Here is a 26,544-nt window from a genome sequence, read left to right on the forward strand (position 1 = left end):
AATTGCTAAGTGATGGTCTTACAATCACACTGGCATAAGAAACACGAGAGAGAGAGAGAGAGAGAGAGAGAGAGAGAGAGAGAGAGAGAGAGAGAGAGAGATATTCAGCAGCTTTGCAGTCAACGTTTAGAAAGGAATCTGGGGCTTTGCAAGGAGACAGCCAGCTTTGAGTAGGTGGGTAAAAGAACAGGACGTTTGGTGAGTTGAGAAACTATTAGGAACTTGGATTTGTGATTATTAAGAGCATCAAGTGTTGGTCATGCCCATGTAAGTGTCTGTGCTGGATTTAAGCGTTCAGCTTTTAGCCCATTCCCTGAACCGTGCATTCCCTGCAAGGGCTTTGTTTGTGTATCTGTCAGCTCTTTCTGGATAACAAAACACCACCATGGCCTGTGTGTCTTATGGCAATGAGCATTGTTTCCTGTGGGTATGTCTGGTCTAATGGGGGCTTGCTGATCTGATCTCTCTGCTTCTCACTTCACATCTGGGCTGGGCTGGCTCTGCCAACGTGTTTCTCAACTGCTGGGGCCAGTTGGACAGCCAGGGTGCACTCTCTTCATTCAGATGGCCGAGATGTAAGGGAGCAGACGATCACTGTGCCCTGTGGCCTCCGCCTCCTTTTGTCCTCTGGCCCAGGCCATGGGGACAAGCCTAATGTCAGAGGTGAGGAAATTCAGGCCATCTTTGGTGAGGAAGGATTGGGTGCAGGAAAGAATGAAGAATTTGCACTCGGAGCTGAATGCCACCTCTGCTCTCATTCACCTGCTCCTGCAGGAGCTTGCCTTGTGTGCCAGGAGCAGGGAGAGGGAGGGGCCACAGTCTGACCCTGTGGACGATGAGAAATCTGCAGAACAGAGCTCTTGCTCTTACTTTTGATTATGGTCTGAGTTGTCCAGAAATCCTGTCTTCCTCAGTCTGACCCTCAACTGAATCCATCCTCCAACATAACCAGAGAGGTTCACCCTAAAACTTCAAGGAGACACTGTGTCTGGTTAAGCAGTCTGAATGATTCCTCCCCTTGCCGGCCGACCTCCTGAGGTCAACATTCAGGACCCCTCATCAGCCCAGGCTGGTCAGCTGCCGTCCCCCTGGTCACCAGTCACTTCCCCAGATGCTCCTTCCTCCCCGATTTCCCTTTGTTCTAGTTTGGTGGCTCCCACTCGAGAACCACGGACAGGCTGGAGGTCGGGACCTGTGGGCCGTGGCGTCATTGTAAGAGATCTTACCTGAAATCCCAGGAAGCATTGCCTGACAGATGCATAAATAATCTCTCTCTCTCTCTCTCTCTCTCTCTCTCACACACACACACACACACACACACACACACACACACACACACACACACAATTGTCATCTTGCAATTTTACCTAGATGGAATTGTGAAGAATAAGGTTCAAATTCATATAACAGGCAGTGTTGGACGTGAGCACTCTTTGGCTATTATTTGGTTTCTCGTCATCGGATACAGAAAGTACAGCTTCTGTTGTTTAAAGACCCAGGAGAGTTTTTGACACGTAACTGAAAGCAGCCACTTGGACCTGCCTCTTCTTCAACACAACCTGCTCGCCACGGCTCCAGCTGTCTCGGGTCTCTCCCAGCACCCCCTTGGCAGCTCATCACAGGGCTGTGTGCCTCTGCACTGGGTTTTCTCAAGCGCACGCACCTGCCTTCCCATTCCTCTCCTGTTGCTCGGCTGGGTGGCTGCTCCGTGCTAGGCGGTTTAGGAACATTTCTAAGTGAAAGGCTGAGTGACTGTGAGTCGAGGAGTTGTCCCTGGAGTAGTGCTCTCAAGGTGTGCTGTCCGAGGACTTGCACAACACAGGATGTCACCCTCTGCCAGAGTTTCTGAACCAGCTGGTCTGGGGGACACAGAATTTGCCCTTTGCCCGTGCCCAGCTAGTGTTGATGCTGCCAGTCTGGGGACCCCAATCCAAATGCCTCAAGTCTGCTGAACCTATGCTGGGAGGATTCTCCTTGTAAAAATAACCCCAGATACTAATTTTGGGTAAGGGAGACACCTAGAGGGGGGTTTTAACTGCATCTCATTCACAGGATAAAGCTGGCTCCTGACAGCCGAATTTCGCTGCTGAGGCGGAAACTGAAGCCCGATGGCTCCGCTGAGCACAGGGGCCTGGAGCTCAGCAGGGCGATGCCCACTGCTCCTGCGGGATCCGGCCGTACTCCTCTTGTTCATGGGGTCCACCCCATGGCAGAACCGAAAGAGACAAAGCAGTGTTTTCTGTCCTGTCTCTAGGCCATCAGGCTGTCCCTCCACTGGGGAAAGTCGGAAAGGAGTCACACCCCAAGGGCCCTCCACAGAGCATCTCTAAGTGCCTAGTGCTCACGATGGCCTCTGTGGAGTGACCTACTGTGTTCAGTTCTGGGTTGAGGCCAACCTGGCCAGTCCTCGGTTGTGGTAAGGTAGTGGTGCTGGCCAGCCGGCATCACAGGTTTTCAACCTGGAAGCCATGTCTCTCCTCTCAGTGGAGCCAGCTAGCACCTGCCAGGCTGCAGACCCTGTTCTAGAAGCTGAGCACTTAGCAGCAAAATGGGCTCACCTTCCAGAGGAAGAGGCAGGCAGCCAGTCAGCCTGTGCGGCTCCCCATCGGCGGTCTGCACAGCAAGCAGCTCTAAGACAGACGATGATTTTCAGCTCACATACCTGTGGAGCAGTGGCTCCGGTGGCCGTGTGCTGGGCTCAAGCATCTTGGGTCCCTGGGGGAGCATGTCAGTCTTCTGGACTCGCCCACATGCCTGCTCCCAAGAGTGGTGCAGGTCCCGGTGAGAGCAAGCAGAAGCACACAGGGTCTCTTGGGATTTGGGCTAATAATATCACCAGTGCCTCCCACCCATGGCACAGCCAAGGCCAAGGGCTGAAGGGCGTAGATGAACTTGAGTGAAGCATCGAGAAAATAGGACAAGAAATGTATTGTGTGAGGTCAGGTAACATGCAGGGCAGTGGAAACTTGAGGCAGGGGGCCCAGCTCAGAGTGGGCAGAGATGCTGGGTTTGGTCAGCATTGTGGGGGCAGGGACACCCAGAGGATGGTCTCGTGTCTTGTGAGAGTCGTGTTGTGAGCATGAGGAATGACCTTCTCCGCATGGCCTGGACTCCTGTGCTGAGTGTGTCCCTATTCCAGAGGCCTCTGGGATACCTGGCAGCTGTCCTGACTCACAGGGTCGCTCATCTGATTGCCACTGTTCTATATAAATGCCTGGTCACAGCAGCACCTGCAAAAGGGTGTCAAGATCTAAAGACTTTATCTCTATGTCAGGTGCCCCCAGCTCATACACACCAACATGTGCTTGTACATACACACACACACACACACACACACACACACACACTCGGAATGTCCTCATCTACATCTGCCAGAGATAAGAAACAGTCCCAGCCCCTGGCGCCCACAGGAGGCAGCGGCTGGCACTGGGTCATCCATCAACTCCAAAGCCAGACAGACACGCCTGAAAAGGGGTGTGAGCCTCGAGTGTGTCTAAAGGCACAGGGGGCCCCCGGCTCTGGCAGCAGCTGGGCTGAGGGGCTGGTGTGGCAGGAGGCAGAGCGTGGACGGGAAGAGAGGGTGTCAGCCTAAAGGTTTGCCACTGTGCTCAGTCCATCAGCCGAGAGGCCCCCTCAGGAGCTGAGGGACAACAAGGCAAAACCTGTAGACAAAAATGGGGTTCCTCTGCAGCAGCCTTTGATCACTGGAATGAAATGATTTTTCTCCATCTTTTCAAAATCTGACCTCATGTCCTTTGGCAAGATGTGTGTTTGGGGGCAGGGACACCAATTCTGACAACAGCACTTGAGTTATATTATTGTTTCCATTTTATTGATGAAAAAACAAGGCTTCGGGAATAAAAGCAACCTGCTTGACATAAGCAGGGCCTGGAGGTCCCTATCTGGGTCTCATCTTACTAACAAGCCTCTTTCCGCCTTCAGGTTTGCAGAGGCCAGCTCTGAATAGACCCTGCATGTCAACCCCTCCCAGTTCTGAAAAGCCACTCTATGGAGCCTGAGGCCAGGAAGGGGCGGGGCCTGGCCTCTAGGCAGTATACCCATCTGAGAATGGGTGTGCCCCAGCTTGGCTGAGCCCCTCTCCCTGCCAGTGAGCAGCCCAGGACCTTGGAGAATGCCTGGGCAGGTCCTGGCAGGGGCCAGTGCCAGCAGGGTGTCTGCAGCAAACCTGCTCCCACCTGTAGGACACAGTAGGCCCACAGGCCTCTGTGGCTTGGGATTCACCACTGCAGTTACCTGTTGCTGGTTTGGTGTCCCTATTTCAGTCCTAGTGATGGATTTGTGGTCACGTCAGAGAACTGCCCTCTGCCAAATGAAGCGGCCTCAACAAAGATCACCCCCATCCTTGGGGGACTATCCAGCAGCTGGCCCAGGCACAAAAGACATGGCTCTAGGCCCCAAATGTCAGGTGAGCTCCTGGGGAGGCTGAGCCTCCGGCTGCCAGTGCAGCAGCCCCGCTCCCATCCCCCGCCAGTCCCGCTCCCCTGCTCTCTCACAGATGTTGCTCCCGAGAATCCTCCCTGGCAAGCCACCTGCACGAGTCTCCACCTGGCACCTGTGGCCAGGGAAGCCAGCCTGGCTCACTGGCCTTGAAGTGACACTGGTCACTTTTGTTCCCAGCTCTTTGTCTAGATCTGGCCCCATGCCCCCTCCAGCCCCAAGGGTCCAGCAATTACAATCCTGATGTTTGCCCAGAGGTGGGGCTGGAGCTGGGAATATTTGGTGAGTGACACTAAGGACATGAAATGGGCAGAGCACAGAAAGGCCTGGCCGAAATGCAGACCCATGGCACTCCTTGTCCTCTGAACACAGCCTTGGACACTCCCTACCCCAGGAATGCTTCCCGGACTGAGCTGCTGCTCATGGAAATCTAGAGCTCACCTTCTGCCGGGTACCTCTCCTCCTGGTGTTTCGTCCCCTCCTGAGCTGTCCTGTGCTCTCCCCGTCTTTGCGTCTGACAATCCATGGTCTGGTTTAGCTGGTCCCTGACTGACAGGACGCCCCTTTCCTTTCATGGAAAATGGATACTTCAGAATGTCTAGATCTGAAGCTGTTTGACTCCAAAGAACCGTGCTTTACTCTTGCCAGCGGGCAGTAGGGCTGTGGGTCTCCACACACAGGGGTTCCAAATCATGGTCATGTGTCACATCATCTGCTAAAGACTGCATTTTGTAGACACTCCATGGCAGATGGTCACACTTGAGTCAGGAAAAGACTAGATGAAGCAGCACATCTGCCTCTCACAGCCCCTTCTGGAGTTGTTTTGCCATCGTCACTGTCTGCTGGGTCAGCATGCATCAGGTGGCACTGCATTTTTATCAATGACCTTGGGACTTGTGAGATGACCTTGTGACCAACTAGCAGACAGCGAAGAAATTTTGAAAAGTATATAAGTTCACATTTTTTGAGTGGTTATTATGTCACTTAATCCTCACCACAACCTTATGAGTTCAGTATAATTTGTATTTTAATTTTACCAGTGGACAAATAGAGGCACAGGGAGTTTGAGTAACTTAATAGTAAGTGGCAGCCCTGGGGACTGAGCCTAGGCAATGTGACTTCAGACTCTTTGCCCCTCCTTGCCTTCTGCTACTTCTTGATTAAGTCTAGCCATCCATCCCTTTAACACACACTAATCTCTGTCTTCATGTTCCAGGCCCTGTGCCAGATGTTGGAGTATAGCCCAAACCCAATGGATCTCAGCATGGTCCATTGCTCACTGTACTGCTATAATAGATGTCACATAATACATTTATTCCAGTATTTAATGCCAGGGGAAATTATGTTGGATGACTTTGTGTTCATGTTTCTATAGCAAGAACTATGTAATTTACCTGTTTCTCATATTGCTTTGGCCACCAGGAAGCTCATATCCAAACCAGAGCCAATCAGTTAGAGTTTGGAGTTAGCATTCCATCTTTCTGGACTTTCCCTCTGGTCTGGATTTTCTATTTTGATGGCAAAAATGTCCTCTTTTAATACAACACCTTAAAACCTTAGAAGGAGACTGCATGAAAATGATGACATATTTATTGTTTATTTTAGATTCCTACCAGGGAAGGCAGACCTACGTGTCCCTCTTACCCTAATTGCTAAAGTACTCCACTTGTAGAATTCCTTGAGCAGTGGCTACTAATGTTTTGAGTGGGTGTGGAGGTGGGGGGTGGGGGAGCTCAAAGCTTCTGAAAGGTGAAAGTTCAATCCATATAGGGAAAAAAAAATGTCCTCAAATCACAGCCCCAGCTTTGGTGCCAGATGCACATTTGTGGAGTAGGCAGCCGGTCAGACTCTCACCTGAGTAGTTAATAAAATCTATTGCCCCTTGATGGATTTTTCCTGCAAGCTAGAATTGATCTGTCCTCTTTGTGATTTGTGAGATGGCAGGGAAACACCAGACACCATCATGGCTTGGGCCACATTTGGGGTGGGGGAGAGAGAAAAGAAAGAGAGAAAAAGAAATCCACTGCCAAGGTTTCCCTGGTGTAGACAGGGCTGGAACTGCTGGGGTCATTTTATTTGATTTATTGAAAATAAAGTGGATCTTATTAACATTTTAATAAAGAGAATCTTTTTGCACCAGGCTGGAAGTGGCCACCGGTCCCTGGTGCAATTCCATTCTCTGGCAAAGTGGAATCGGCTGGCATCCCCAGCGTGATTTGTGAGGCTGGGCCCCCACAGTCCAAAAAAAGCAAACGTGCTGCCTCCTGCGAGGGGCTCGCTCTTCGCGAGGTGCTCGCCTGTATCTGCCATGCAAAGCGAGGGAGCTTTATGAAGGAATCCGTCTTGTAAAGCCATTGGTCCTGGTCATCAGCCTCTACCCAATGCTTTCGTGATGCTGCCGCTGATCTATTTGGGAAGTTGGCTGGCTGGCGAGGCACAGCCTCTCCTCAAAGCCTGGCTCCCACGGAAAATATGCTCAGTGCAGCCGCGTGCATGAATGAAAACGCCGCCGGGCGCTTCTAGTCGGGCAAAATGCAGCCGAGAACTCCGCTCGTCCTGTGCGTTCTGCTGTCCCAGGTAGGGAAGAGGAGCCCGGGCGCTCGGCACCGGTCTCTGCATTCTGCTCGCCCAGCGCGGTTCCGGCGAGGGGGCGTTCGGGGGTCTGGGGGCTCCGGGCGCGGCAATGAAGGCAGACCCGGGCTCGGAAGGGAGGTCATCCCCATCCTCACGGATCCTAGCGGCCCTGGCCTCCCACTCCGCCTTGCCTCTGTGTGTGTGTGTGTGTGTGTGTGTGTGTGTGTGTGTGTGTGTGTACGTTTCGGGAAAGAATGAGTGCGCTCCGGGTCCCTTTTTTGCAAGCCCGGGCGACATTCTCGCCTCCATCAACTGGGGTAACTTTGGTTCGCCTCCGGAGGAGGAGGCTCGTGCACTGGAGAAAGACAGTTGGAAGCGACTCTAGCGAGTCGTGCTTCCCCCTGACCAGCGCCAAGCCGCCGAAGCGCCGCTTGGGTCCGGATTGTCGGCTGCCGGGCTGGAGAGGCCGAGCTGGCATCGCCGACTTCCCGGGGCTCCGGTCCCCTCGCCCAGCCCGCGGCGAGCTGGAAGGCACCTCCAGCCAGCCCAGCGCGGCAGCCCGGCTGCTGCTGTCGCTCAAAGGCGCCGGCGCTGGCCGCGCCCGCATCGGGGTCCTTTGGGTCTCAGACCCCGGGCCCGGAAGGGCCTGAGCGCGTCCCCCGCCAGGGCGCAGGCCCCAGCCCCCCGCGCCCCCATTGTCCAGCCAGCTGGAGCTCCGGCCAAGCCCAGGCGGCCGCCTCTGTTGCCTTCCCCGGGCGGGCGGGCGGGCGCAGCGCAGAGAAAAGTTCAAGCCTTGCCCACCCGGGCTGCAGCTGCCTGTTAACCCTCCCTGAGCTGCGGCGGGAGCAGGGCTTGCCGCTTAGGAGGGGACCAGGAGACAGGGCCCTCCGCAATCGCGATCGCCTCTGCGTCTCCCATCTCGGGAAGTTTTGTGTGCAGGAAAGCAGTACTCCAGCCAGGCCCGAGGGTCTGGTGGCCGAGGGGCACACCCAGCCCTACTCAGGGCCCTCTGGTTTTTCAGAGCACCCCGACCCAGTCCCCAACGGCCCTGGTTGCCTCTGGGACTTAGAGTGAGCTGGCAGCCTACAAGTGGGTGGGTAAGACAAGGGCAGGGCCAGCCTGGGAGGAAGGAGTGGAAAGGTGCGCCGCGGGGTGCAGGAATGGGTGTGGAGCTTGGCAGAGGAGGAGGCCCACGAGTGCACTTGGGGCTGAGAAGGAAGCCAGGGTCCCAGCAGGGATTGGCTGGTATGAGAAGATCTAGTGCAGCCTTTTAAGGGGGGACCATGATGGGTCAGTGTTAGGGTATGACTTGGGAAATGGGCCAGCCTCCCAGGAATGCAGTGACCATGGAAACGACTCACAGGAGGAGTGGGTGGCTGCGGATGGCCCTGCCAGGGTGCAGAGTAGGGTGCCTGGCTGCTGAGCCACTCTCCTGCCACTGACTTCTCCCCTGGTCACTGGGTCACACTGTTCAGACTGCCCAGTTTAAGCTCCTCTTCTTCCAAGGCTTTGGTGGCTGATGTTTGTGGGCTCCCTGTAGCATTCAGTCCTGCCATGGATCCTATACCTGGCTGTGTACCAGTTTTCCAGACTTCCTGGACTCTTAGCTATCCCTAAAGCTATATATTGTACATATATCCCAGTTAGCAAGGTGGCTCAGAGCATGCCTCAGACAGAACGATTCGAGGGTTCCTTTCTCCCGTATGCTAGTGGTACCACCCTGGGCAAGTTGCTTAGCCTCTCTGAGCTTTCAGGTTCTCTGTAGTGAGATAATGTACCTTCTTCCTGGGAGTGCTGGGTGGATAGGGTTGCATTCAACAGGATGCCCTAGGTAATGCATTTGCACAAGTCTGGTCACCCTGGGACACTTACCACAGCCTTATCCAGGACTTTACAGTCCTCCCCTTTTGGCTTCCTTAGAGCAAGACATTGTGTGATAGTTCCCTGAGACTAGGGGCTAGGTGCATGGTGCCCTTTGCAAAGCAGCAGGTGGATGTACCCACCCAGAGCCCTGGCTGGCAGAGGTGGGCTCCAAAGCCTCACTCAGTTGCTTTAGAAGGGGACTGAATCACCTGTCTAGAGGGGTTCCTTTCTCTTTGATTGTTAGGCATAATCAGCAAATGTCCACATTAGGACAGTCATTGGTATCCTGTCCTGGTGGCATAGTACCTCACAGGGAAATCTCTTTGCAATTGAGTTTGCCAGCAAAAGGTTCGAGTGCAGCACTCTGTGTGCCATACAGAGAAGCAGGGAAAGCCTTGGAAGCTTTGAGTCAACAAGCAAAAACAAAACTTTCCCGAGGCAAAGAGAAAACAGAAGAAAGGGGAAAACAATGTAATAAAGCAAATTAGTCACTCTGCCCTGGTGGTGCTCGGGCAGGCCCGTGTGTTTTTCCACCGATGGTCTCTGAAGGCTTATTGGCTGGGCTGTAAGTTTTGGTGCTGGGCAGGGATCGAGGAGCTGAAAGCAACAATGGCTGGAAGCTGGCAAAGTAGGAAAACAGTCACCTCTTCCCTGGGGTGTTTTGGGAAAGCCCATCCCAGAAGTGGCCTCTGGAATCTCGCTCCAATAATGAGTGTGAAACAAATTAAGAGGCATGAGCTAGAAATTCCACTGTAAAATACAGTTCCTCTGGCTCCCATCGGGTAGCACTTACAAGTAACCCAAAGTCCTGACAATGCATGAGTAATCCCCCAAGAATCAGGATTTTAGGGAGTGGTTCAGGTTTGGAGAGCAGTCACTGCGGAGTGACTAAAAAACATTCTATGGAATTCTGAGATTTCAAGTTAAAGTGGGGAGTTTCTCTTGGAGTCAGAATGTTGATTTTCAGGATTTTAAATGAGACTCCGCATCTTCACGTGTTGTGTTTCAAGAGTGGTGTTGATGTGCAGAAGCTTCCTGATGGGGTGACAGGACTGGGAGTTGGGGAGAGCACTTACTGCCCATCCTCTGCCTTCACCACGCGGCAGCTTTGAAGATTTCAAAAGCACTGGGGAAACGGAGATGCAAGTGGCCAAAGGAATCAGAGTGGCAGAGTTCACATGTCTGAACATTTTTTTTTTTTTTGAAGCAAGTCCCAAAAGAGATTCAATAAACTGCAGGGCTAATATGTGATTTGGATTTGTGGAATTCTTCAGTCTATGCTGGAAGCCTCAGAGTTCTCCTAGCTGATCTCCCTTACTCTGCCCCTCCCTTCTCCCTCTTCCTATCTTTAGCCCCTGGGTTTTCCCTTAAGTAAAATCGATTTCCTTGTATAAGTATATTCTGCATGTCACAGTGAAGTCGTCAACACACCAACGTGCCCACTAACTGCATTATCTGAAAGTATCAGCATATGGATGTGTAAATTGACCCTCAACCTGAAGTTCTCTCCATAGGTGAAAGCATGGCTAGGTTCTTGAAGACATTCTTCTTTTCTTTCCTCTCCAAAGTACAGTTGTTTGGGGGAGTTCAGATAATTTGTATTTTGTGAGAGATAAGAAAAAAGTAAACTATGGATTCAATTCACACCTGTGTGAAAGTCATATCATCTAAATAGCCCAAAGAATTTTAGTGCGCACACGTGTGTGTGTGCGTGCACGGGTGTTTTGATTTTGTTTTAATACCTGTTGAAAATTTTCTCCAGAAGAGGGCTCCATCCACAGCATTTCAAAATTCTGAATCTACAGCTTATATTTTAAAGAACTTCACAGTAGCAGCTCCATCAAAATAAAACTATTCTCCTTTTTCCAGATTATTTGCCATAAACTCCCCCAGACGAGAAGTCCTGTCATTTTCCACTGGGCGCCTTCCTTTCTTTCTTTCCTTTTCCCTAGGATGGTTGGTTCTGTTCTATTGACCCTTCAATGCTGCATCTCCTTAGAGCATTAGAGCTGGGAGATTTCAAAGACCTTTGTAGACAATGCAGTGTGAAATGTGAGGAAGTTCTGAGATTTCCTGGCATTTGGCTTTGGTTGGATCTGGTTTTATTCCTTGAGCAGCACAGAGACAGGCACAGCTCTCCCTGTGAAGGAGACAATCTTCCCCAGTCGGTTACTACCCAGGAGAGGGAGTCCTGAGCCAGGGCGCCAGGAAATACCTGTCTGTCATCCAATTACAATAATCAGTTAGACAGAATCGAATCAAGTGACCAGTGGTTTGGGCCTTGTTTCCATTTAGCTGTCAGCAAGGTGTCCACACGCCTGCAAGAATCTGGCCTCCCGAGGGACAATGCCAATAATTCCCAGTGGCCTGTCTCCTCCATAGACACAGGGACTGGCTGAACATAGGGTTTCTTGCACCTTCAGTAGGCAATGATGGTGGCCATATCCTAGGGTTAGGGAAGGAGGAGACCCACTTCCAACCTGAAGTGCCAACCCAGCAGGCCTGTGAGTGTGGCCACCCTTTGGCTTAGCAGAGGGGCCTTCAGTCTTTGCTTGCTGCAAATCTATCTCAACTCTGCAACTCTGACTTCTGGGCAGAGGTTGCAAAGTAGTGGTCACAGGTCAATTTTAGCCCATGGAGGTATCTTACTTGAAAAGGAGGAAATTATACATTAAAACAAAGCAAGACAAAACAAAATACTCCAGGTCTCTCGCACTTCTTAACCCGTCAGGAGGTCAGGCAGCCCCAGGGCTGCGCTCCCACAGGGCCTTAGAGGCTGGAGCTGCGCCACTTCTGCCCCCTTTAGGCGGGACATGCCTCTGTATTTTGCACAGTCCCCACCACTCCCAAGGACCCTGGCCCGCTGTACTCACTGAATTTGCCCACTTGAACCTATTGCCATTTGAGTTTGGACCTCTACTTTCATAAGTGATGAGGCTTGATCGAATTGATACAGTTAAATTCTCAGTGATAGATTCTTTGTAAAGGAAGGGGCTGGACTCCTTTCAGTTCCTGTGATTGAACTACATTGATGTGTGCTTTGGAAGAACACAGCCAAGAGACTGCCCTTTCCCTGAGACTAATAGCACCAGGCCGTTGCTTCTCATGCAATAATTACCCATGGACAAGCGACACTCTGCAGCTTGGGGTCAGTGCAAGCCCTGTTTGCCAGCAGTGGAGGGACCTCAGGGATGATGTGATAGAGAGGCCCTCCTGCCCACTGTATAGTGTTCTACCAAGAGTGTGGCTACCCGTGGGGCATGGTGACACCCTGGCATTGTCATTGCAAGAGTGTGGCTTGCCACATGATGGGCTTAATCAGAACTTCACAGGAACTTAGTCTGCTTAGCCTTGCAGGGGCCGTGGTAGGACTGAGCTATACACAGCATTTGTCACTGCAGGAGGATGTTTCATCATAGCTTTGTCACCTAGCACTCTTATGCTTAGGGTGCTGTCACCTCCAGTGTGTTCCTGTGATGCTTTCGTATCTGTTGTTAAGTTAACACACGCTGCGGTTCCACTGACTGCCTTAATGCTGCAATTAATGCTCTTTGGCTTTATAAACACTGGACTAATCTGTCTGCCTCATCCATTCCAGCAGGTGAGCCCCAGATAACACTTGTTTTCCACGCTACAGGCCCCAAAGATCAGGGCAAATGGATCTGCATGCACATCCAGAAAAAGGTGATTGTTTTTCTGCTGCTAGTTGCCAACAGAAGTCAAATTCTTGAAAATTAACATTAGCAACAGGCACGTTTTGACATGTTATGTCTCATTTCAAAGACACCAAGGAGTGTCCCCTGATCTGCTGCAGAGGCACAAAGACCCTGTGTCTCCAGGCTGACGCAGGACGTGCTGGGGTGGAGGGTGGCAGCTGCTCAGCTGACAGCAGCCTGCCACATGCCTGGGCAGGGCCCGGAAATGAGCTCAGCCTCTGCAGGAGCCTGAGGACCTTCAGAGGAATGTGGCAGCCTTCATCTCTGCCTCTCGGGGCCTGTAGACCAGTGTCTCTTGCCTCCGAGGTGGGAGGGAACTGCTCCTCCATGCTGTATGCTGCTGGAAGGAGAAGATGGCTACAAACGCCTGAAGCTTGAGTTTCTGTGACAATCTCTCTGTCCCTCCGAGGGTGGATGCAGGGGTCTGCAGGAAGTTGCTGGACCCCAGCCCAGAACCAGTATCTGAGTTAGGCCAAAAGGTTCAGCCTTCACTGCCATAGCTGTGGGACACCTGGGGTCATCTAATGCAGAGGCTGAAAGTCATGGCCTGGGGCTGGTCCCTGCCTGCAGCCTGTTTTTATAAATAGTCCCACTGGATCAGAGCCACACCCATTCGTTTATATAATTGTTATGGCTGCTTTGTGCCTAACAACACAGTGAGACTGTCTGGCCCCCAAAGCTTAAAATATTTACTATCTGGACCTTTACAGAAAAACTTAGCTGGCCCCTGGTCTAACTCAAAATTACAATCAAACAGGTTATAGGAAGATTTATCAAAGGGGTGGGTGAGGGGTTCAGCCTTGGGGATTGTCCCTTCCTGGCCCCAGCACACAAGCAACTTGACTTCAGAGAAATTCAGACCATAAGACTTCAATAAATCTCGATGATATTTGTGGAGGACCTACTATGTTCCAGGTACCATCAGTGTGTTCAGGGTCCAGCTGCTGATAAGGCAGACTCAGTCTCTCCTCTCTTGGGGCTCAGCCTGGCAGGGGGATCAATATCAATTAATGAATAATTTAAAACCAAGACAACTGCTGCGGAGGCAGGAAACGCTGGTGCGAGGCCGCGCATTCTGCGTGTCGGGCTTGTCTGCTCTTTGTCTTCCCCCGCCACTGAACATACGCTCTGTGTGGCATGTTGTCTAAATTGTTCACTTCTGTATCCCCAGGGCCCAGAACAGTGCCTGGCAAATGATGGGCACTGAGCTTACGCGAGCAAATGAGTGAACATAGGAAAGGCATCAGATCCAGATGAAGGGCCTGGACACTTCCCTGACACACTGACCGGATGTACAGACAGGGGCCCAATCCAGGGTGGGGGGTGGGGGAGGGACCCTCAGGCAGAAGCACAGGCTGGGTGAGGAGACAGCTCGACCCAGGGAATCGTGTGAGGGGTGGCCCGAGGTGCTAGGTCTCTGTTGGCCACTGCAAGGACTTTGGTGTTGTCCCAGAGTGATGGACACCCATTGAAGGCCACAGCGGGAGGGTGTACAGTGACATGATCCAATTTCCACTTTGAAAAGGTCACCCAGGTTACAATGCAGCCAATGGGTTGGAATAAGAGTATCAATAGAAGGCAGGAGCCAGCCTAGGCCTTAGCTGGAGTCTAGGGGAGTCTAGACTCTGCAGTGACGGTGCAGCTGGGCAGAAGCCTCCTGCCAGGCCATGGAGATGTTTAGTGGAGCCCCTGCCAGGGCTGGAGCGTAGCTGGTTTGGAGATGGGAGGGGATGGTGAGGAGGCCCTCAGGATGCTTGGATCTGGCTCTTCCACTTGGAAGGAGGCTGGAGCCACTTACCCAAGTAAGCAGCCCAGGTGGGCTGAGGGCCTGTGAGAGTATTCGCCAGGCTCCTGGGAGAGGCCTGTAGTCAACAGAACCAGTTTACGCCTGCATCCAGATGGGTACTCTGGGGGCCTGAAAATGCCCTTGCCCAGACTGACCTATGCACAGCCTCTGTAATTAACCAATCTCAGAGACTTTTCATGCAAAATATATTTGAGAGAAACATTGCCAAGCCCTTTAATCGTTTCTTGAACATTCAATCAGCAGCACTGGAAATATTTCTTACATGAAGCAAATAATGATCCACTGCTTTCCGCAATCACTTTGTGAATGCTAACAAGCCTTCCTCTCAGGGTGCTGGGGACAGTGTTGCTGACATGTACACTTCTGAGCCTGGTAGCAGAATATTGAACTGGGTGCCAGGCAGAGGTATGCTGGCAAATGTTCAACAACCAGCTCTGTCTCTAGAAAACAAAACCACACCAAACCCAAACCAAGACACAACCACATGACTCGTAGTGTTTGCCAATTTCTATGGTGTAAATGCTCCTGCTGGGGGCAATTTAAACCTACTAACCTAAAATTTTCCTAAAATTTTAACAACGTACTCTTGCAAATTGGTACTAACTGGCTGTTCCACACCATGAATGGTTGGTCCCTCTTTCTAACCTGCCTCTCACCCACACTGTGACCTCCAGCAGAGCAGCTTTAGTGATCTCATCTGGACCAGCTTATCTTGAGGTTCAGATGGATAAAGGGGTTAAGGTGCAGGGAGACCTAATATGCTGGGTTTATGCTCACAGGTGACCAAGGTCAGATCACCTTCAGGGAAATGGGTTCTCTCTCAGGATTTCATGGCTGTGCAGTGGGCTCCCGTGAAAACTCAGTCACTGAGTGAAGTTTCATGTATGAAAAACAGAGGGTGCTACTTACTTGCCTTCATGGGTATTGTGCATATTTTGCAGTTAGTTAATAGTGTCATTGCATTCCATGGTCCCACAGATTCTGAACTTGTCTATCCTGCTCTCCTGTGATGTTCCGCTTCTTTTCTCCCTATTTCCTCCAGGAAGCGATTTACTGAGTACCATATTTCAGGCTCTCCACCAGGTATTTTAGACTGGGGGGGGAGGGGACAGGTACTGTGGTCTCCTTTCAGCAGGTGAAGAAGCTGGGGAGCTAAAGGAACTGGCCTCAGATCACAAAAGGAGCAAGTGTGGTCGGGGTGTGAACCCTGGCATGGGTGTGGACAGATTGTTCCCTATGTCTCAGTCCTTCACTCAACCCTCACAGAGGCCCTTAGGGGACGCAGAGGTAACACAGTGGACCTGATCCCTGCTACCCTGGTGCTCACAGTCTGGTAAGAAGCAAGGAAATAAATAGTTGAAATAATTATAAATTCAGTAATTGTTACAACAGCAAATGGTGGTTGCTGAACTAGATGGAAGGAGGGGCTGGTGAGGCCTCACTCCCTTCTCTCCATCTCTCTTTCCCCAATTTTGAATACCCACCAGGCGCCAAGAATGGTGCTCTGTGGGAATCCATGGACGAACCCAACAGCCCTGCCCTTGGCCAGGAGTGAGTGCGGCAGAGTCGGGCTCCGCTGGGTTGCAGAGGAGTTGGGCCGGGGCTGCTTGGCAGAGCTGGGAGACTCCAGCCTTGAGAAGTGAGTTTGATTCCCAGCCCAGCCATTTGCATGCAGTGTGGCCTCCCTTAAGTGACCTCACTTCCCCCCCTGCTGTTCCCTCCTGTGTTTAAGCAAGGAAGAAGGGGAGGGCAGGATTTTTTGAGGACCGAGTAAAAGTGAGCGACTGACATCTGCTAGGTGCCGAAGACACTTTGGTTGTGTTAACTTCCCCACACTGTGCTCCAAGGAAATTGAGAGTCTGAAGTTGTCCTCAGGTCCTGCCTTTAGGATCTGACTAACTCAAGAGACAAGATGACTTTGTGTTTGAACGTGCACAGACATTAAAAAAGAAGTTTGTTCTCTTGGGAAGTTCCCATATGGGTAGGTCCCCAAAGATTGCTGTGCTGGGGACTTCGTGCTTCAGCAAATCATTAGATCTGGTGAGGTCTTATCTTCTGGATGTATTTGCCCAGTGGCTGGTTCTAGGGACTTTATTAGGGCACTCTGTCTGTGTGCGTGCGTGCATGCAAGTACATGTGTGTGTGTTATGGCCTTAAGAACTTATTATTATTATTTAAAAGACCCCAGTAACTAGGATTCACTGCAGCTGCTAGGTAACAGTTGCACACATCATCTCAAATCCTCACTACAGCTAAGGGGTCACTATCCTTATCTCAATTTTGTAGGTGATAAGAAGTTGTGAGTGTCTGAGTCATTTGTCCAAGGTCACTCAGCCACTAGGACTGGGACCAGGGTTTAAACACAGTGCGTGTCCATTAGCCTCTACATTTTGGCAGTGCGTGGATGCTCCCTGTCCATGCCTGCCCCTCCCTACTTACCTAACAATTCTCTTGAAGTCAATATGGCAGCTTGGGATAGACTCAGTTTTTGAGTTTCTGGGCTCTCAATCTTTTTTTGTGTGTGTGGTGCCACGGATGAATCCCAGGGCCTTGTGCAGGCCAGGCAAGCTTCTACCACTGAGCCACGTCCCCGGCCCCAAGTTCCCGATCGCTAAAGGAGGACCTGGGCCCTGGCCCTTCTGCCTGGGTAAATGGTTGCAGCCTTCAGAAACGCATTAGCCCAGGGTCTTTGTGTTCTTTGTCTTGGAGTCTGCTTGTGACTAGGGTCAAAACAACCCACCCACACTGGTTGTTGACACTAGCAAGAACACCTATCTCAGGTAAGAGTGGCTGCAGGGGCCAGGACCCAGAGTGGGCGTAGCTCTTCTGTAGCTACAAACCCACAGGCAATTCCTACAGTCACCTGCCCAGCACAGTGCCCAGCTGCTGGGTAGTGCTATCCCCAGGGTGTGGAGGAGCTTGACATCTAGGCCAGTGCTTCCTGCAGTCTGCTGTTTGTAGGGTCTGACTGCTTTCCTTGTCCATAAGAAGAGAGGAATGTACAGCCTGTGACCATATTGAGACACACGCATCTATGGTGCATTGCAACAGGACTGAATCTAACTTGAAATGTATATATATATTTCATTTTATTTATTTATTTAAATTTAAGTGCCTTCAGTCAGGGCAGCTGTTCACCTGCAGTCACTGTGCATTGACTTCACCCAGAACCGTGGCATATGCTAGCCACAGAGCTGCAGAATTCTCCACCCTTGTGGAGTCCATTCCCATGGTGGACACTCTCCTCGTGCCCACTCCCCATGGTCCCATGTGCCAGGTCCTCCCGTGGTGGCCTTGCCTTTGCACCTCTCAGGATGATCACATCTGTGCACCAGCTCTGTTCATTCCATATTTGGCTGAGGCATTCATTGAACAACTGTTCCGCACAAAAGCAGTAACTACCCCAGGAAGGCAGCAGTAGTTTCCTGATGGCCCTCATGGAGCCTACAATCTAACAGGGGAAAGGCAGAAATAAGAAGTAAATATGAGTTTTTTTTTTTTTTTTTTTTTTTGCAGTGACAGTGCTATGAGACAACTTCCAAATGAGATAGAATGTTGTCCTGAGCGTGCCCATCACCCTGCCTTGGGATGTTTGTTTTGATACAATGGCCTTCCTACCTCTTAGGAAATGCCGTACCATTTGTGAAATGAAGCTGTCAATAAATAGAGAACATTTTTGTTCTTAATTATGAAGTGGTGTTGGTCAACCTTTGCCCATTCTCTATTTTTTGTTGTTGTAATTTTCCTCTTGGAAATCCCGTGATTTAAACCAGGGGTCGGTCATCGTTTTGCAAAGGGCTGTATGATAAATATATTGCCACTCTTGCCACCACAGACATACATAAGTAAATGGGTCATGCTCGGTTCCAATAACACTTTATTTAAAAAAGTAGCTGGAGCTGGATTTGGCCCTTATACTATCATTTGCTGAGCCCTGATCTAAAACATCGGCCACCTCACCAGCTGGACAAATAGGATAAGGAAGGATAGGGCTGAGGCCAGGAGAGAAGACTGACATCATCTCTGGCCTTTGTTGCCATGAGCATTGTTATTACTTTGTGGTCACCTATCACTGGATTGTTTGTATTCACTTCAAGCAAAGGATGTTGGTAGTTAACTAGAGAAAATAGTTTTGAGACCAGCTCTAAACTATGTCATAATTTAGCTTTTGGAGTAATTATCTGGCCTGTAACTCTTAAGGTTTTCTTGATCCCCAAAGGTATTTGGATCAGGCCCTGCACCTTGGGTTGTGTTCCCACAGGCAGTGCTGGAGAAAAGCTTGAGCACTGGGGGCTAACTTGAAGATGGTCCCTAAGCCTGGAAGTGAGCAAGTGGAGCGTGAGACAGAAAAAAAGGAAGCCAATAAGTCAATAAAGAACGTGTCATTGGGCTGGCTACCGTCCTGAGGCCCACTGTCACTGGGGCCCATGGAAGAATGGCACCAAACCCATTTCAGAACGGTCCCTCTGCAGGACAGTGGCTCGGGTCTGTATAACCAGTCCCATCTTCTGTTGCTTGGGGGTGACCCCTGCCACCATCGGCTCCCCTAGGTTTCCTTTGCTGTCATGGAGAGAAACATGGCTTTGGAGGGTCACTGAGCAGAGAAATGGAGAGGCACAGAGTGTGCTTAGACTGCCAGGATATGCCCTGGGCAGGGGTGAGACACGGTTGGCCACTGTTATGGGTGTTAGAAAGGTCCTCAGCAGAGCCAATGACAACAGAAGGGGTTGTGGTGGTACCTGGGGTTTTAAACCTTCCAGTTTGGGTCAAGCACCTAACTGCAGATGTTCTCTTTCCTACTAGATGGTTCCACTATGACAAAGCCCTGGAATGCCACCTTTGGGCTTCATCTCTGGTGTGGGCTATATTCCCATTACTGTTTAATAACTAACAAATAAGTCAAGATCAGAGGAATATACTATGGGTATTTTGGGGACAGCATATGGGAGAAAAGTGGAATGTCCGAGCAGTTCCCCTCATTCACTCCTTCCGCCTTTCATCGACAGACATGGCTGAGCCCACTGGGTGCTAGACACCCTTCTGGGTACTGGGAATACAGAAGGGAGCAACATGGACCCAGCAGCTGCCCTGGCATGCTTCCAGCCGGGAACAGACAATAGCAAACATGGACAGGGAGACGTGCTGTGTCAGGTCAGGAGGGCCCCAGCCCTGGCCTATCCTGCCTGTTGGTGGGAATGATATCCAGGGGAGAGATGATTTTCCCTCTCCCATTTAGCCACGCGCTGAATCCTTATGATCACCCCACACAGCTGATTTTTATAATGAGATTCTGATCTTGAGGAAGATCGGAATGTTGCTTGGCAAATGGGTGTTGGCCAGCTGGAGCCAATGCAGCCTCATGCCCAATTCAGTGCGCTTCTTGATGCTTAATTTAATTCTCCTAGAATAATTCTGAATTGTTGTTGTTGATTTAATTCGTCTGGAATAATTCTGAATTGTTATTGTTGACACACAATAGAGTTGAATTTTACTCAAAGGTTGGGTTATAAAGTCAGGGTTTAAGGCATACAGTTGTCATTAACCTTGAAATCTTTTAAGTTGCCCATTAAAGTGCGATATGCGTGGTTTTGTGTATGCAACCCTCTGCTGTAATCAATATGGAAAAATGTTTAATGCATGTAGCAATGCACACTGTATAATAAAGAATATATACAAGATATAATTTTACAGCACTTAATTGCAGTATTTACATTGTTCTTTTTCCTTCTCTTTTTTTGGTGGCAGAACTGGATTTACATTGGTTAAATGTGCATATGATAAAACTTCATTGTACTCATTTGTGCTGGGCTCCTAATCGTTCATTCCCTGCCAGGCTGTGCACTAAGGAGAGTGAGAGCTATTTCCTATTTCCTCTATTGTGTTCTACTCCTCTTTGGATTCCCACTACGGGTCAGATGCTTTAGGACAGGGAACTGCAACATAGAATTTCCAGTATAGTAATGGTGGCTGGTGTCTGTGTGGTGCTGCCCAGGAGTGAGTTCCTATCCCAATACTCTGATGTATTAATTGGCATGCCTAGTACCCATAAGGATTCTGGGGGGTATCTGCTGATTCTAATTTTGTTTCACAAATGGAGAAACTCTAGGAGACCGGATATAGATCACACAGCTTTGAAGCTTTGGGGCTTAGATTGAAAACTCAGGTGATTCCAGATACAAAAGGGCACGTGTTGTATGATTCCATGACACAGGCAAAGCCATAGAGGCAGAAAGCAGACTAGTAGCTGCCTGGGGTTGATGCAGGGGTGAAAACAGTGGAGGTGGCTGTTAATGGTTATGTGGTATCTTTGGGGAGGATTAAAACATTCTAGAATTCGATAGTGAGGATGATCACACAGTTCTAGGAATATACCAAAACCTACAAAATTGTGTATTTTAATAGGGTGGACTTCATATTATGCTAATTATATCTCAATAAAGGTGCTAGTAAACAAAACAAACAAACAAACAACAATCCAGGCAGGGCAGTGTCAGGCAGTCCAGGCTCAGGGCTCCTGCATGCTCCAACCCTGAGCACATACACCTACAGGTGCTCACCAGGAGCCGAGTGGCTCTTCTTCACTTCCCTTAGCACTGCTGCTCCGTAACAGGGCCCTATCCCCCAAATACAGATCAGAAAACTGGGGCAGAAAGATACTGAGAAACTTGGGGCTTGAAGGGGCAGGGCCACTTCTTAACCCAGGCTCTCTGGGGCTGAATCCTGCTCTTGCTGGCCAACCGGCTCTCCTGCTTGTTTTGCCCATTAAAAGCAACCTGTGTGGTCTAGAGCTTGTGTGGTCTAAGCTTCTAACTTGACCTATTAGAAACCAAGGCTGAGCTTTTCACTTCTGTTTTGCTGATTTGAAAACTGGATTAAGAGCTATCTGTAAACTGGGTGCTGTAGTGCATACCTGTAATCCCACCGACTCAGGAGGCTGAGACAGGAGGATCACAAGTTCAAAGCCAGCCTCAGCACTTTAGTGAGACCCTACCTTGAAGTAAAAAATAAAAAGGGCTGTTAGAGAACCCAGGGATCAATACTCAGTGCCAAAACTAAATAAATAAAAATTAAAATTAAAAATTAAATTAAAAAAAGCTACCTTTTCCTCACTGGTGATTGTTCCCATCTGGGGGAGCATCTCTGGTGCAGGGTGCTGGTAGAAAATGCAGAGTTTGTATGAGAAAGGAGTGTGTTACTGGAGGACTTAAAAGTAGTAAGTGTCCCAGAAGAGAGGGAAGGAAAGAGAGAGAACAAACTTAGTTGTGTGTAAGTCATTGTGTTTAAGTTGATAGCAGATTCTGGAATGATTTGGGGTTTACCCCCAATCACCTGAGTGTCTGGCACCCCTTGGCTGGTACAGTTGAAGAGCTGACAGAATAGCAATGAGAAGGTGACCTGAGCTCTAAGGCTGGGAGAGGATCTGGCTCTTGATCTCTGGCACTTATGGCTCTCTGAACCCAGGACCCCACCCTCAACACACCTGCCCAACAGAGTTCCTTTGATTCCCAAGCCCCCTAAAAATGGAATTTACTCCTCTCTGCCTTCACTGGTGGATTGATTATTTTCATTTTCTTTTTTGTTTATATGCAGAGTGACAAAGCCATTATGCATGTACACTGTAACAGGAAAGGACAGCCAGGGTTCCCCACTGACCAGGCACACGACAGTGTTTGTGGCCATGGAGATGGGGCTTTATAAAGGCCATGATGAGGAACTGTCATGAATTGTCATTGCCTTCCTGAGTCTGCAGCATAGGGAGCAGCTGCAGTTGGGGCTGGCGCTGGGGCAGAAGCTGGGAACTGACTGTCCTGGACCTAAGGCATCAGAGCCTCTGGGTGGCTTTGGCTGAGACCTGGTCTCCTGGTGTCTGGTGACAGGAGTTTGCTGGGCTTCCCTAGTTCTTATAGTCAGCCCTCTTACGTGATGACAGAGCATGTTGCAAAGTGACACAGTTGTCCGATTCTGCTCTGCTCATCATTTCTCCAATAAACCATTTTGTAGTGTGTTCTGAAGAGATGCTACTTCCATGCGAGGTTAATCAGGGTCCCAGAAAATATTGGTTGTATAATTAGACATCTTGGGAAACTCTGGAGTTGCCCAGAGAAGTGAACCAGACGAGGTAGAGTTTCAATAAATGAATGTCCCTTCATTGCACATTGAAGTTTCAATGTACATTTGGGTTTCAAAGAGGAGCTGCCCAAGGTTGTATACTGTAACAGGAAAGGACAGCCAGGGTTCCCCCACTGACCAGGCACACGACAGTGTTTGTGTTTGTGGCCATGATTTCTTCCCAAACCCCAAGAGTAAGGAAACATGCATGAAGTATGTCTCAGGATAGTAATTGACAGGACACACAGCTATTCATGTATACTTTTTCAAAATGATAACTTATGCTCTCAGATAAATGTAAACTTTAACTCTTTTATTTATGAGGAAACTACTAAGATGTTATGACAATTTCAAAAGCTGTTAAGAAGCTAGGGTAAGTATAAACAATTTAACAAATAAATGTTAGGACGAGACTTTTGAGTTAGATTAAAAACTGGTTAATGTGCAACATGCCTACCTTTGGGGTATTTTCCACTAGAAAAAAATTATTTGCATCTGTAGTAGAAAAAATTAACCAGTTAATTTCATGAAATCTCAGATATATAATTAAAAGCAAATTATGAAATGAACTAAGGACCTGTTCCTAGACATCTTCAGGTGGCCTTTATCCCTGAACCATATTCAAAGGATGCACCACCAATCATTTGTGCTTTATTGAAAGATTTGGATAATACTTCTGATGCTTTGGACCCATGGCTTCTAATGTACTAGTGCTTCCTTACTAGAAAAGATCTGTAAAATGTTGGGGCAAAGAAATGAAATGCAGTCGAGGTATAAGAGGTAGTAAGAGGAGAGGTGATAGGTCAAGGCCACAGTAAACAGATGCCACTTTTTACCTGTCTTCTATGAAGTATGTGCTGTGCTAGATGCTCTTGCTCAACCCTGTGAGGTGGCCTTTACTGTCCCCATGCACAGATGGGTGAGAGGAAAATTTAGCTATGAAGGTTACTTGTTTGGGGAGAGGAAGAGGAACACAGTAGGGAGTCAAGTCTATGGAAGGAGAAATACAATTTACCTTCTTTATAAAGAAGGGTCAGTGATACAAGTTTGAGGGAAGCACAAGTCCAAGTGTGATGTATAAACACACATAGCATATTCAGGATAAAATGAGGAAGTTGATCTGGGTGACAGTGAGTGTGAATGCAGTGTGAGATCGGATTGTAGCTACAGAGATGACAGTTATTAATAGTATCAGTGTTATTTTAGCCAAAGGATTTTACTATTGCTACAGGGCAGTGCCTGGCAGTACATCATGGCCATTAAGAGCCTAGGACATTGCAGGAAGGCAGAATTACAGTTTGGATCCCAGCTCTGTCATTGTAGGGCTGTGTGGCTTTGGACAAGTTGCTTAATCTCCCTGTGCCTCAGTGACCAGATCTTTGAAATGAGGGCAATGATACCTACTTTGATATCACCAGGAAGTTATGAGGATTTTAAATGACCCTGTAAACACCTGGACAAGTAAGCAATTAGACCTCTGAGAATGGGAGTTGGTTATTTCCATGTAGATGAGGAGGTGAACAGACAGGATTTAACAGATGATACTTGCTGGCACCTGGTCTGTAAGTGTCACAGTCTCAGATTGAGAAATCCCATGAAAGCAGATTCTGAGAGGAGGAGTTAAGTGCAATGAATTCATTTGGGAAACAATCCAGGGGAAACTTCAGGGAGTGGCCAAGTGAGGCAGGAAGGGAAGAGCCACACAAAGTGTCAATTATTCAGCCAGTTACTACTATGGATGCCTGGAGCCTAATTCCCCCCTAGGACCCCTGGGAGCCAGCGTAAAACATCCACCTCAGAATCACCCCCACACACCAGGGACATGTGAGCTTCAGAATTTATGCCACAAATCTGGGTGGGCATCATTTGAAGGCCACCCTGAGTGGGTTGATTTTGGCAATGATGGGCTGGGCACAGAGGTATAGAGTCTAGCAGTTGGAAATTGAGCTGCCCTCTGTGGAAAGGCCAGAAGAGAAGGGGCCTTGGAGATGGAAGGGAAGCCAGCAGGATCTGCTGTACCAGGGTCAAAGGGCATAGAGACTACAGCGTCCTTCGAACCAGCAATCCCCGTCTGAGAAGTTAAAGAAACAGAGCTAAGAACAGGAAAGATGGACGATACTCCATAAATCGCATGTGATAGCTCAACTGGAAATAGTGCTAATGGTCAGCATCCATTGTGTGGGCGCCACGGGGCCTTGCTCTGAATGTCCTACAGATTGGTTAAGTGTCTAGCAAATGAGAGCTGGTTACGCAGCTCAGGGCACTGTTCCGTGGCCACTGGAGAAGATGTGTGTGAAGATAACGACATGACCACACCGTGGCAGGGAGCAATGCACACTGGACAGAGACCAAACACGCAGCTTGGTTCCTCCTAAGCAAAGGAGCCTTTGTATGTGGCACAGAGGCACGGGGTCTGAGAGGAAATTTATCAAAATTCTAACTGCAGTTTTGTTGTTCTCTGAGAGATTTTTCTCCTCTATTTACAAACCTCCATTGATAGGCTTGTATTTTGTTTATAAGGAAAAATATTAAGAAATTGAGAAAGCAAAGGAAGAAAAGCTTCCCCCAAAATAGGCTGTGGACATCCAGTGGGGTTCTGGGGAGGGAATCAAAGAATGGAAAATGATGTTTCTGAAAGTTGAATGCGTCTCAGACATAGATTTACTGGCCCACAGGGCATTCCAGTTTTATGCCTTCTGATAATGACTACAGTGTACAAGACGGGTCACACTGGGAATGACCTAAGGCCACAGGTCCAGCTTGAAAGTGTAAAAAGGCCATAGGGAGCATGGTAGGAGAGACTGATTTTAGGGGTTTAGTGATAAGTAGGATGATGGGGAAGAAAGAGCAAAATTCCAGAAATAATTTCAAGATTTTAAGGCTGTGTGGGAGAAAATTAGCAATGGAAAGTATATATATTAAACATAGCTTTGAGCCAAGTTTCTTTACATCTTGAACCTAACAATAATCTTATCTGCAATGCTTTTAATTTTCTTTTATAAGAGAGATGATAGAAGATTAGAGAAGTAAAGACACTTGTCTAAGGTCACAGAGGGTCTGACTTTAGATCATTGTTGAAGGAACTAGATGGATAGGTGAGTAGGTGGCCAGGGCGTTGAAGAATGGCAGGGTGGATGGGTGCATGGATAGGTGGACGGATGAGTGGACTGGAGGAGGAACAGGAAGAAAGATCAATGGATGGATAAATGAGTGGATAAATGGAAAGATAGATGGATGGATGATGGAAGAATGGATGAGTGACTACAGAAGGTGAAAGAATCCAGGCGATTGCAGTGTCCAGTAGAATGGAAGGAATTTCAAGAAGAAAATGACAGATACTCTTAGGCAATAATCAAGGAAAGAAACTAGGAAAAGCTCTAGATTCATCAGGAAGGAAGAGTGGCCATTTGTCCTTTTTGAGAAGCCCACTCAAGTCAACTAAAGAGAAGGAGGCTTAAATGACATTGGGAAGCCTGAGGGACTAGGACACTGAGTTGGGGGGCTCTGAAATGACTGGTCAGACCCTGGCACATATAAGCTTAATCACAAGTATGAGCCTAAGCAACAGATGCCCCAATAGGAAGGAGGGTGTGAGAGGAAGTGAGAGGAGGGCAGGAAGAAACAGGGAAAGGAAAAGAAATCAATTAATGGTTAAGAGTGATGACACCAGCAGCCTGGGTCTGACAGCTTCGTGGCCCAGTGACTGCCAGCAGAGCTGTACTCTCTTGGCCTCAGACCCCTCTTCTGCAAATGGAGGACAGTGTAACCCCAACTCATGGGGCTCTCAGGATGAACCAGAGCATGCTAGCATGCTGAGCACGGTGCTGACACATCTGAGCTCCCAAGTGAGCAGAGCTCCTGTGGCCTTAGTTGTCCCAATCCTTTCCTAGGAAGCAGCCTAAGCTCTTGGTAATGAAACTGAGGCCCAGACACTTAAAGAAAGTACACCTGGAGCCCCCAGCTACCCGCCACAGAAAGTGGCCTCTTTTGAGAGAAAACAGATTTTGTGTAAGGCAC

At 49.2% G+C, this 26,544-nt stretch overlaps 1 protein-coding gene across 1 annotated transcript in view; it reads left to right on the forward strand.

Annotated features, from left to right (window-relative positions):
• The first annotated feature begins 6,678 nt into the window (after positions 1–6,678).
• Cdh13 (cadherin 13) overlaps positions 6,679–26,544 on the forward strand; it is an 854,075-nt gene continuing 834,209 nt past the window's right edge. Inside the window, exon 1 of the mRNA XM_078032736.1 lies at positions 6,679–7,035. Coding sequence (XP_077888862.1) covers positions 6,991–7,035 — 45 coding nt within the window. The 5' untranslated portion in view covers positions 6,679–6,990. The remainder of the gene's footprint in view (positions 7,036–26,544) is intronic.

The sequence above is a fragment of the Ictidomys tridecemlineatus genome, chromosome 15 (assembly GCF_052094955.1).
Source record: "Ictidomys tridecemlineatus isolate mIctTri1 chromosome 15, mIctTri1.hap1, whole genome shotgun sequence".
In the NCBI taxonomy this organism is placed as follows: Eukaryota; Metazoa; Chordata; class Mammalia; order Rodentia; family Sciuridae; genus Ictidomys; species Ictidomys tridecemlineatus.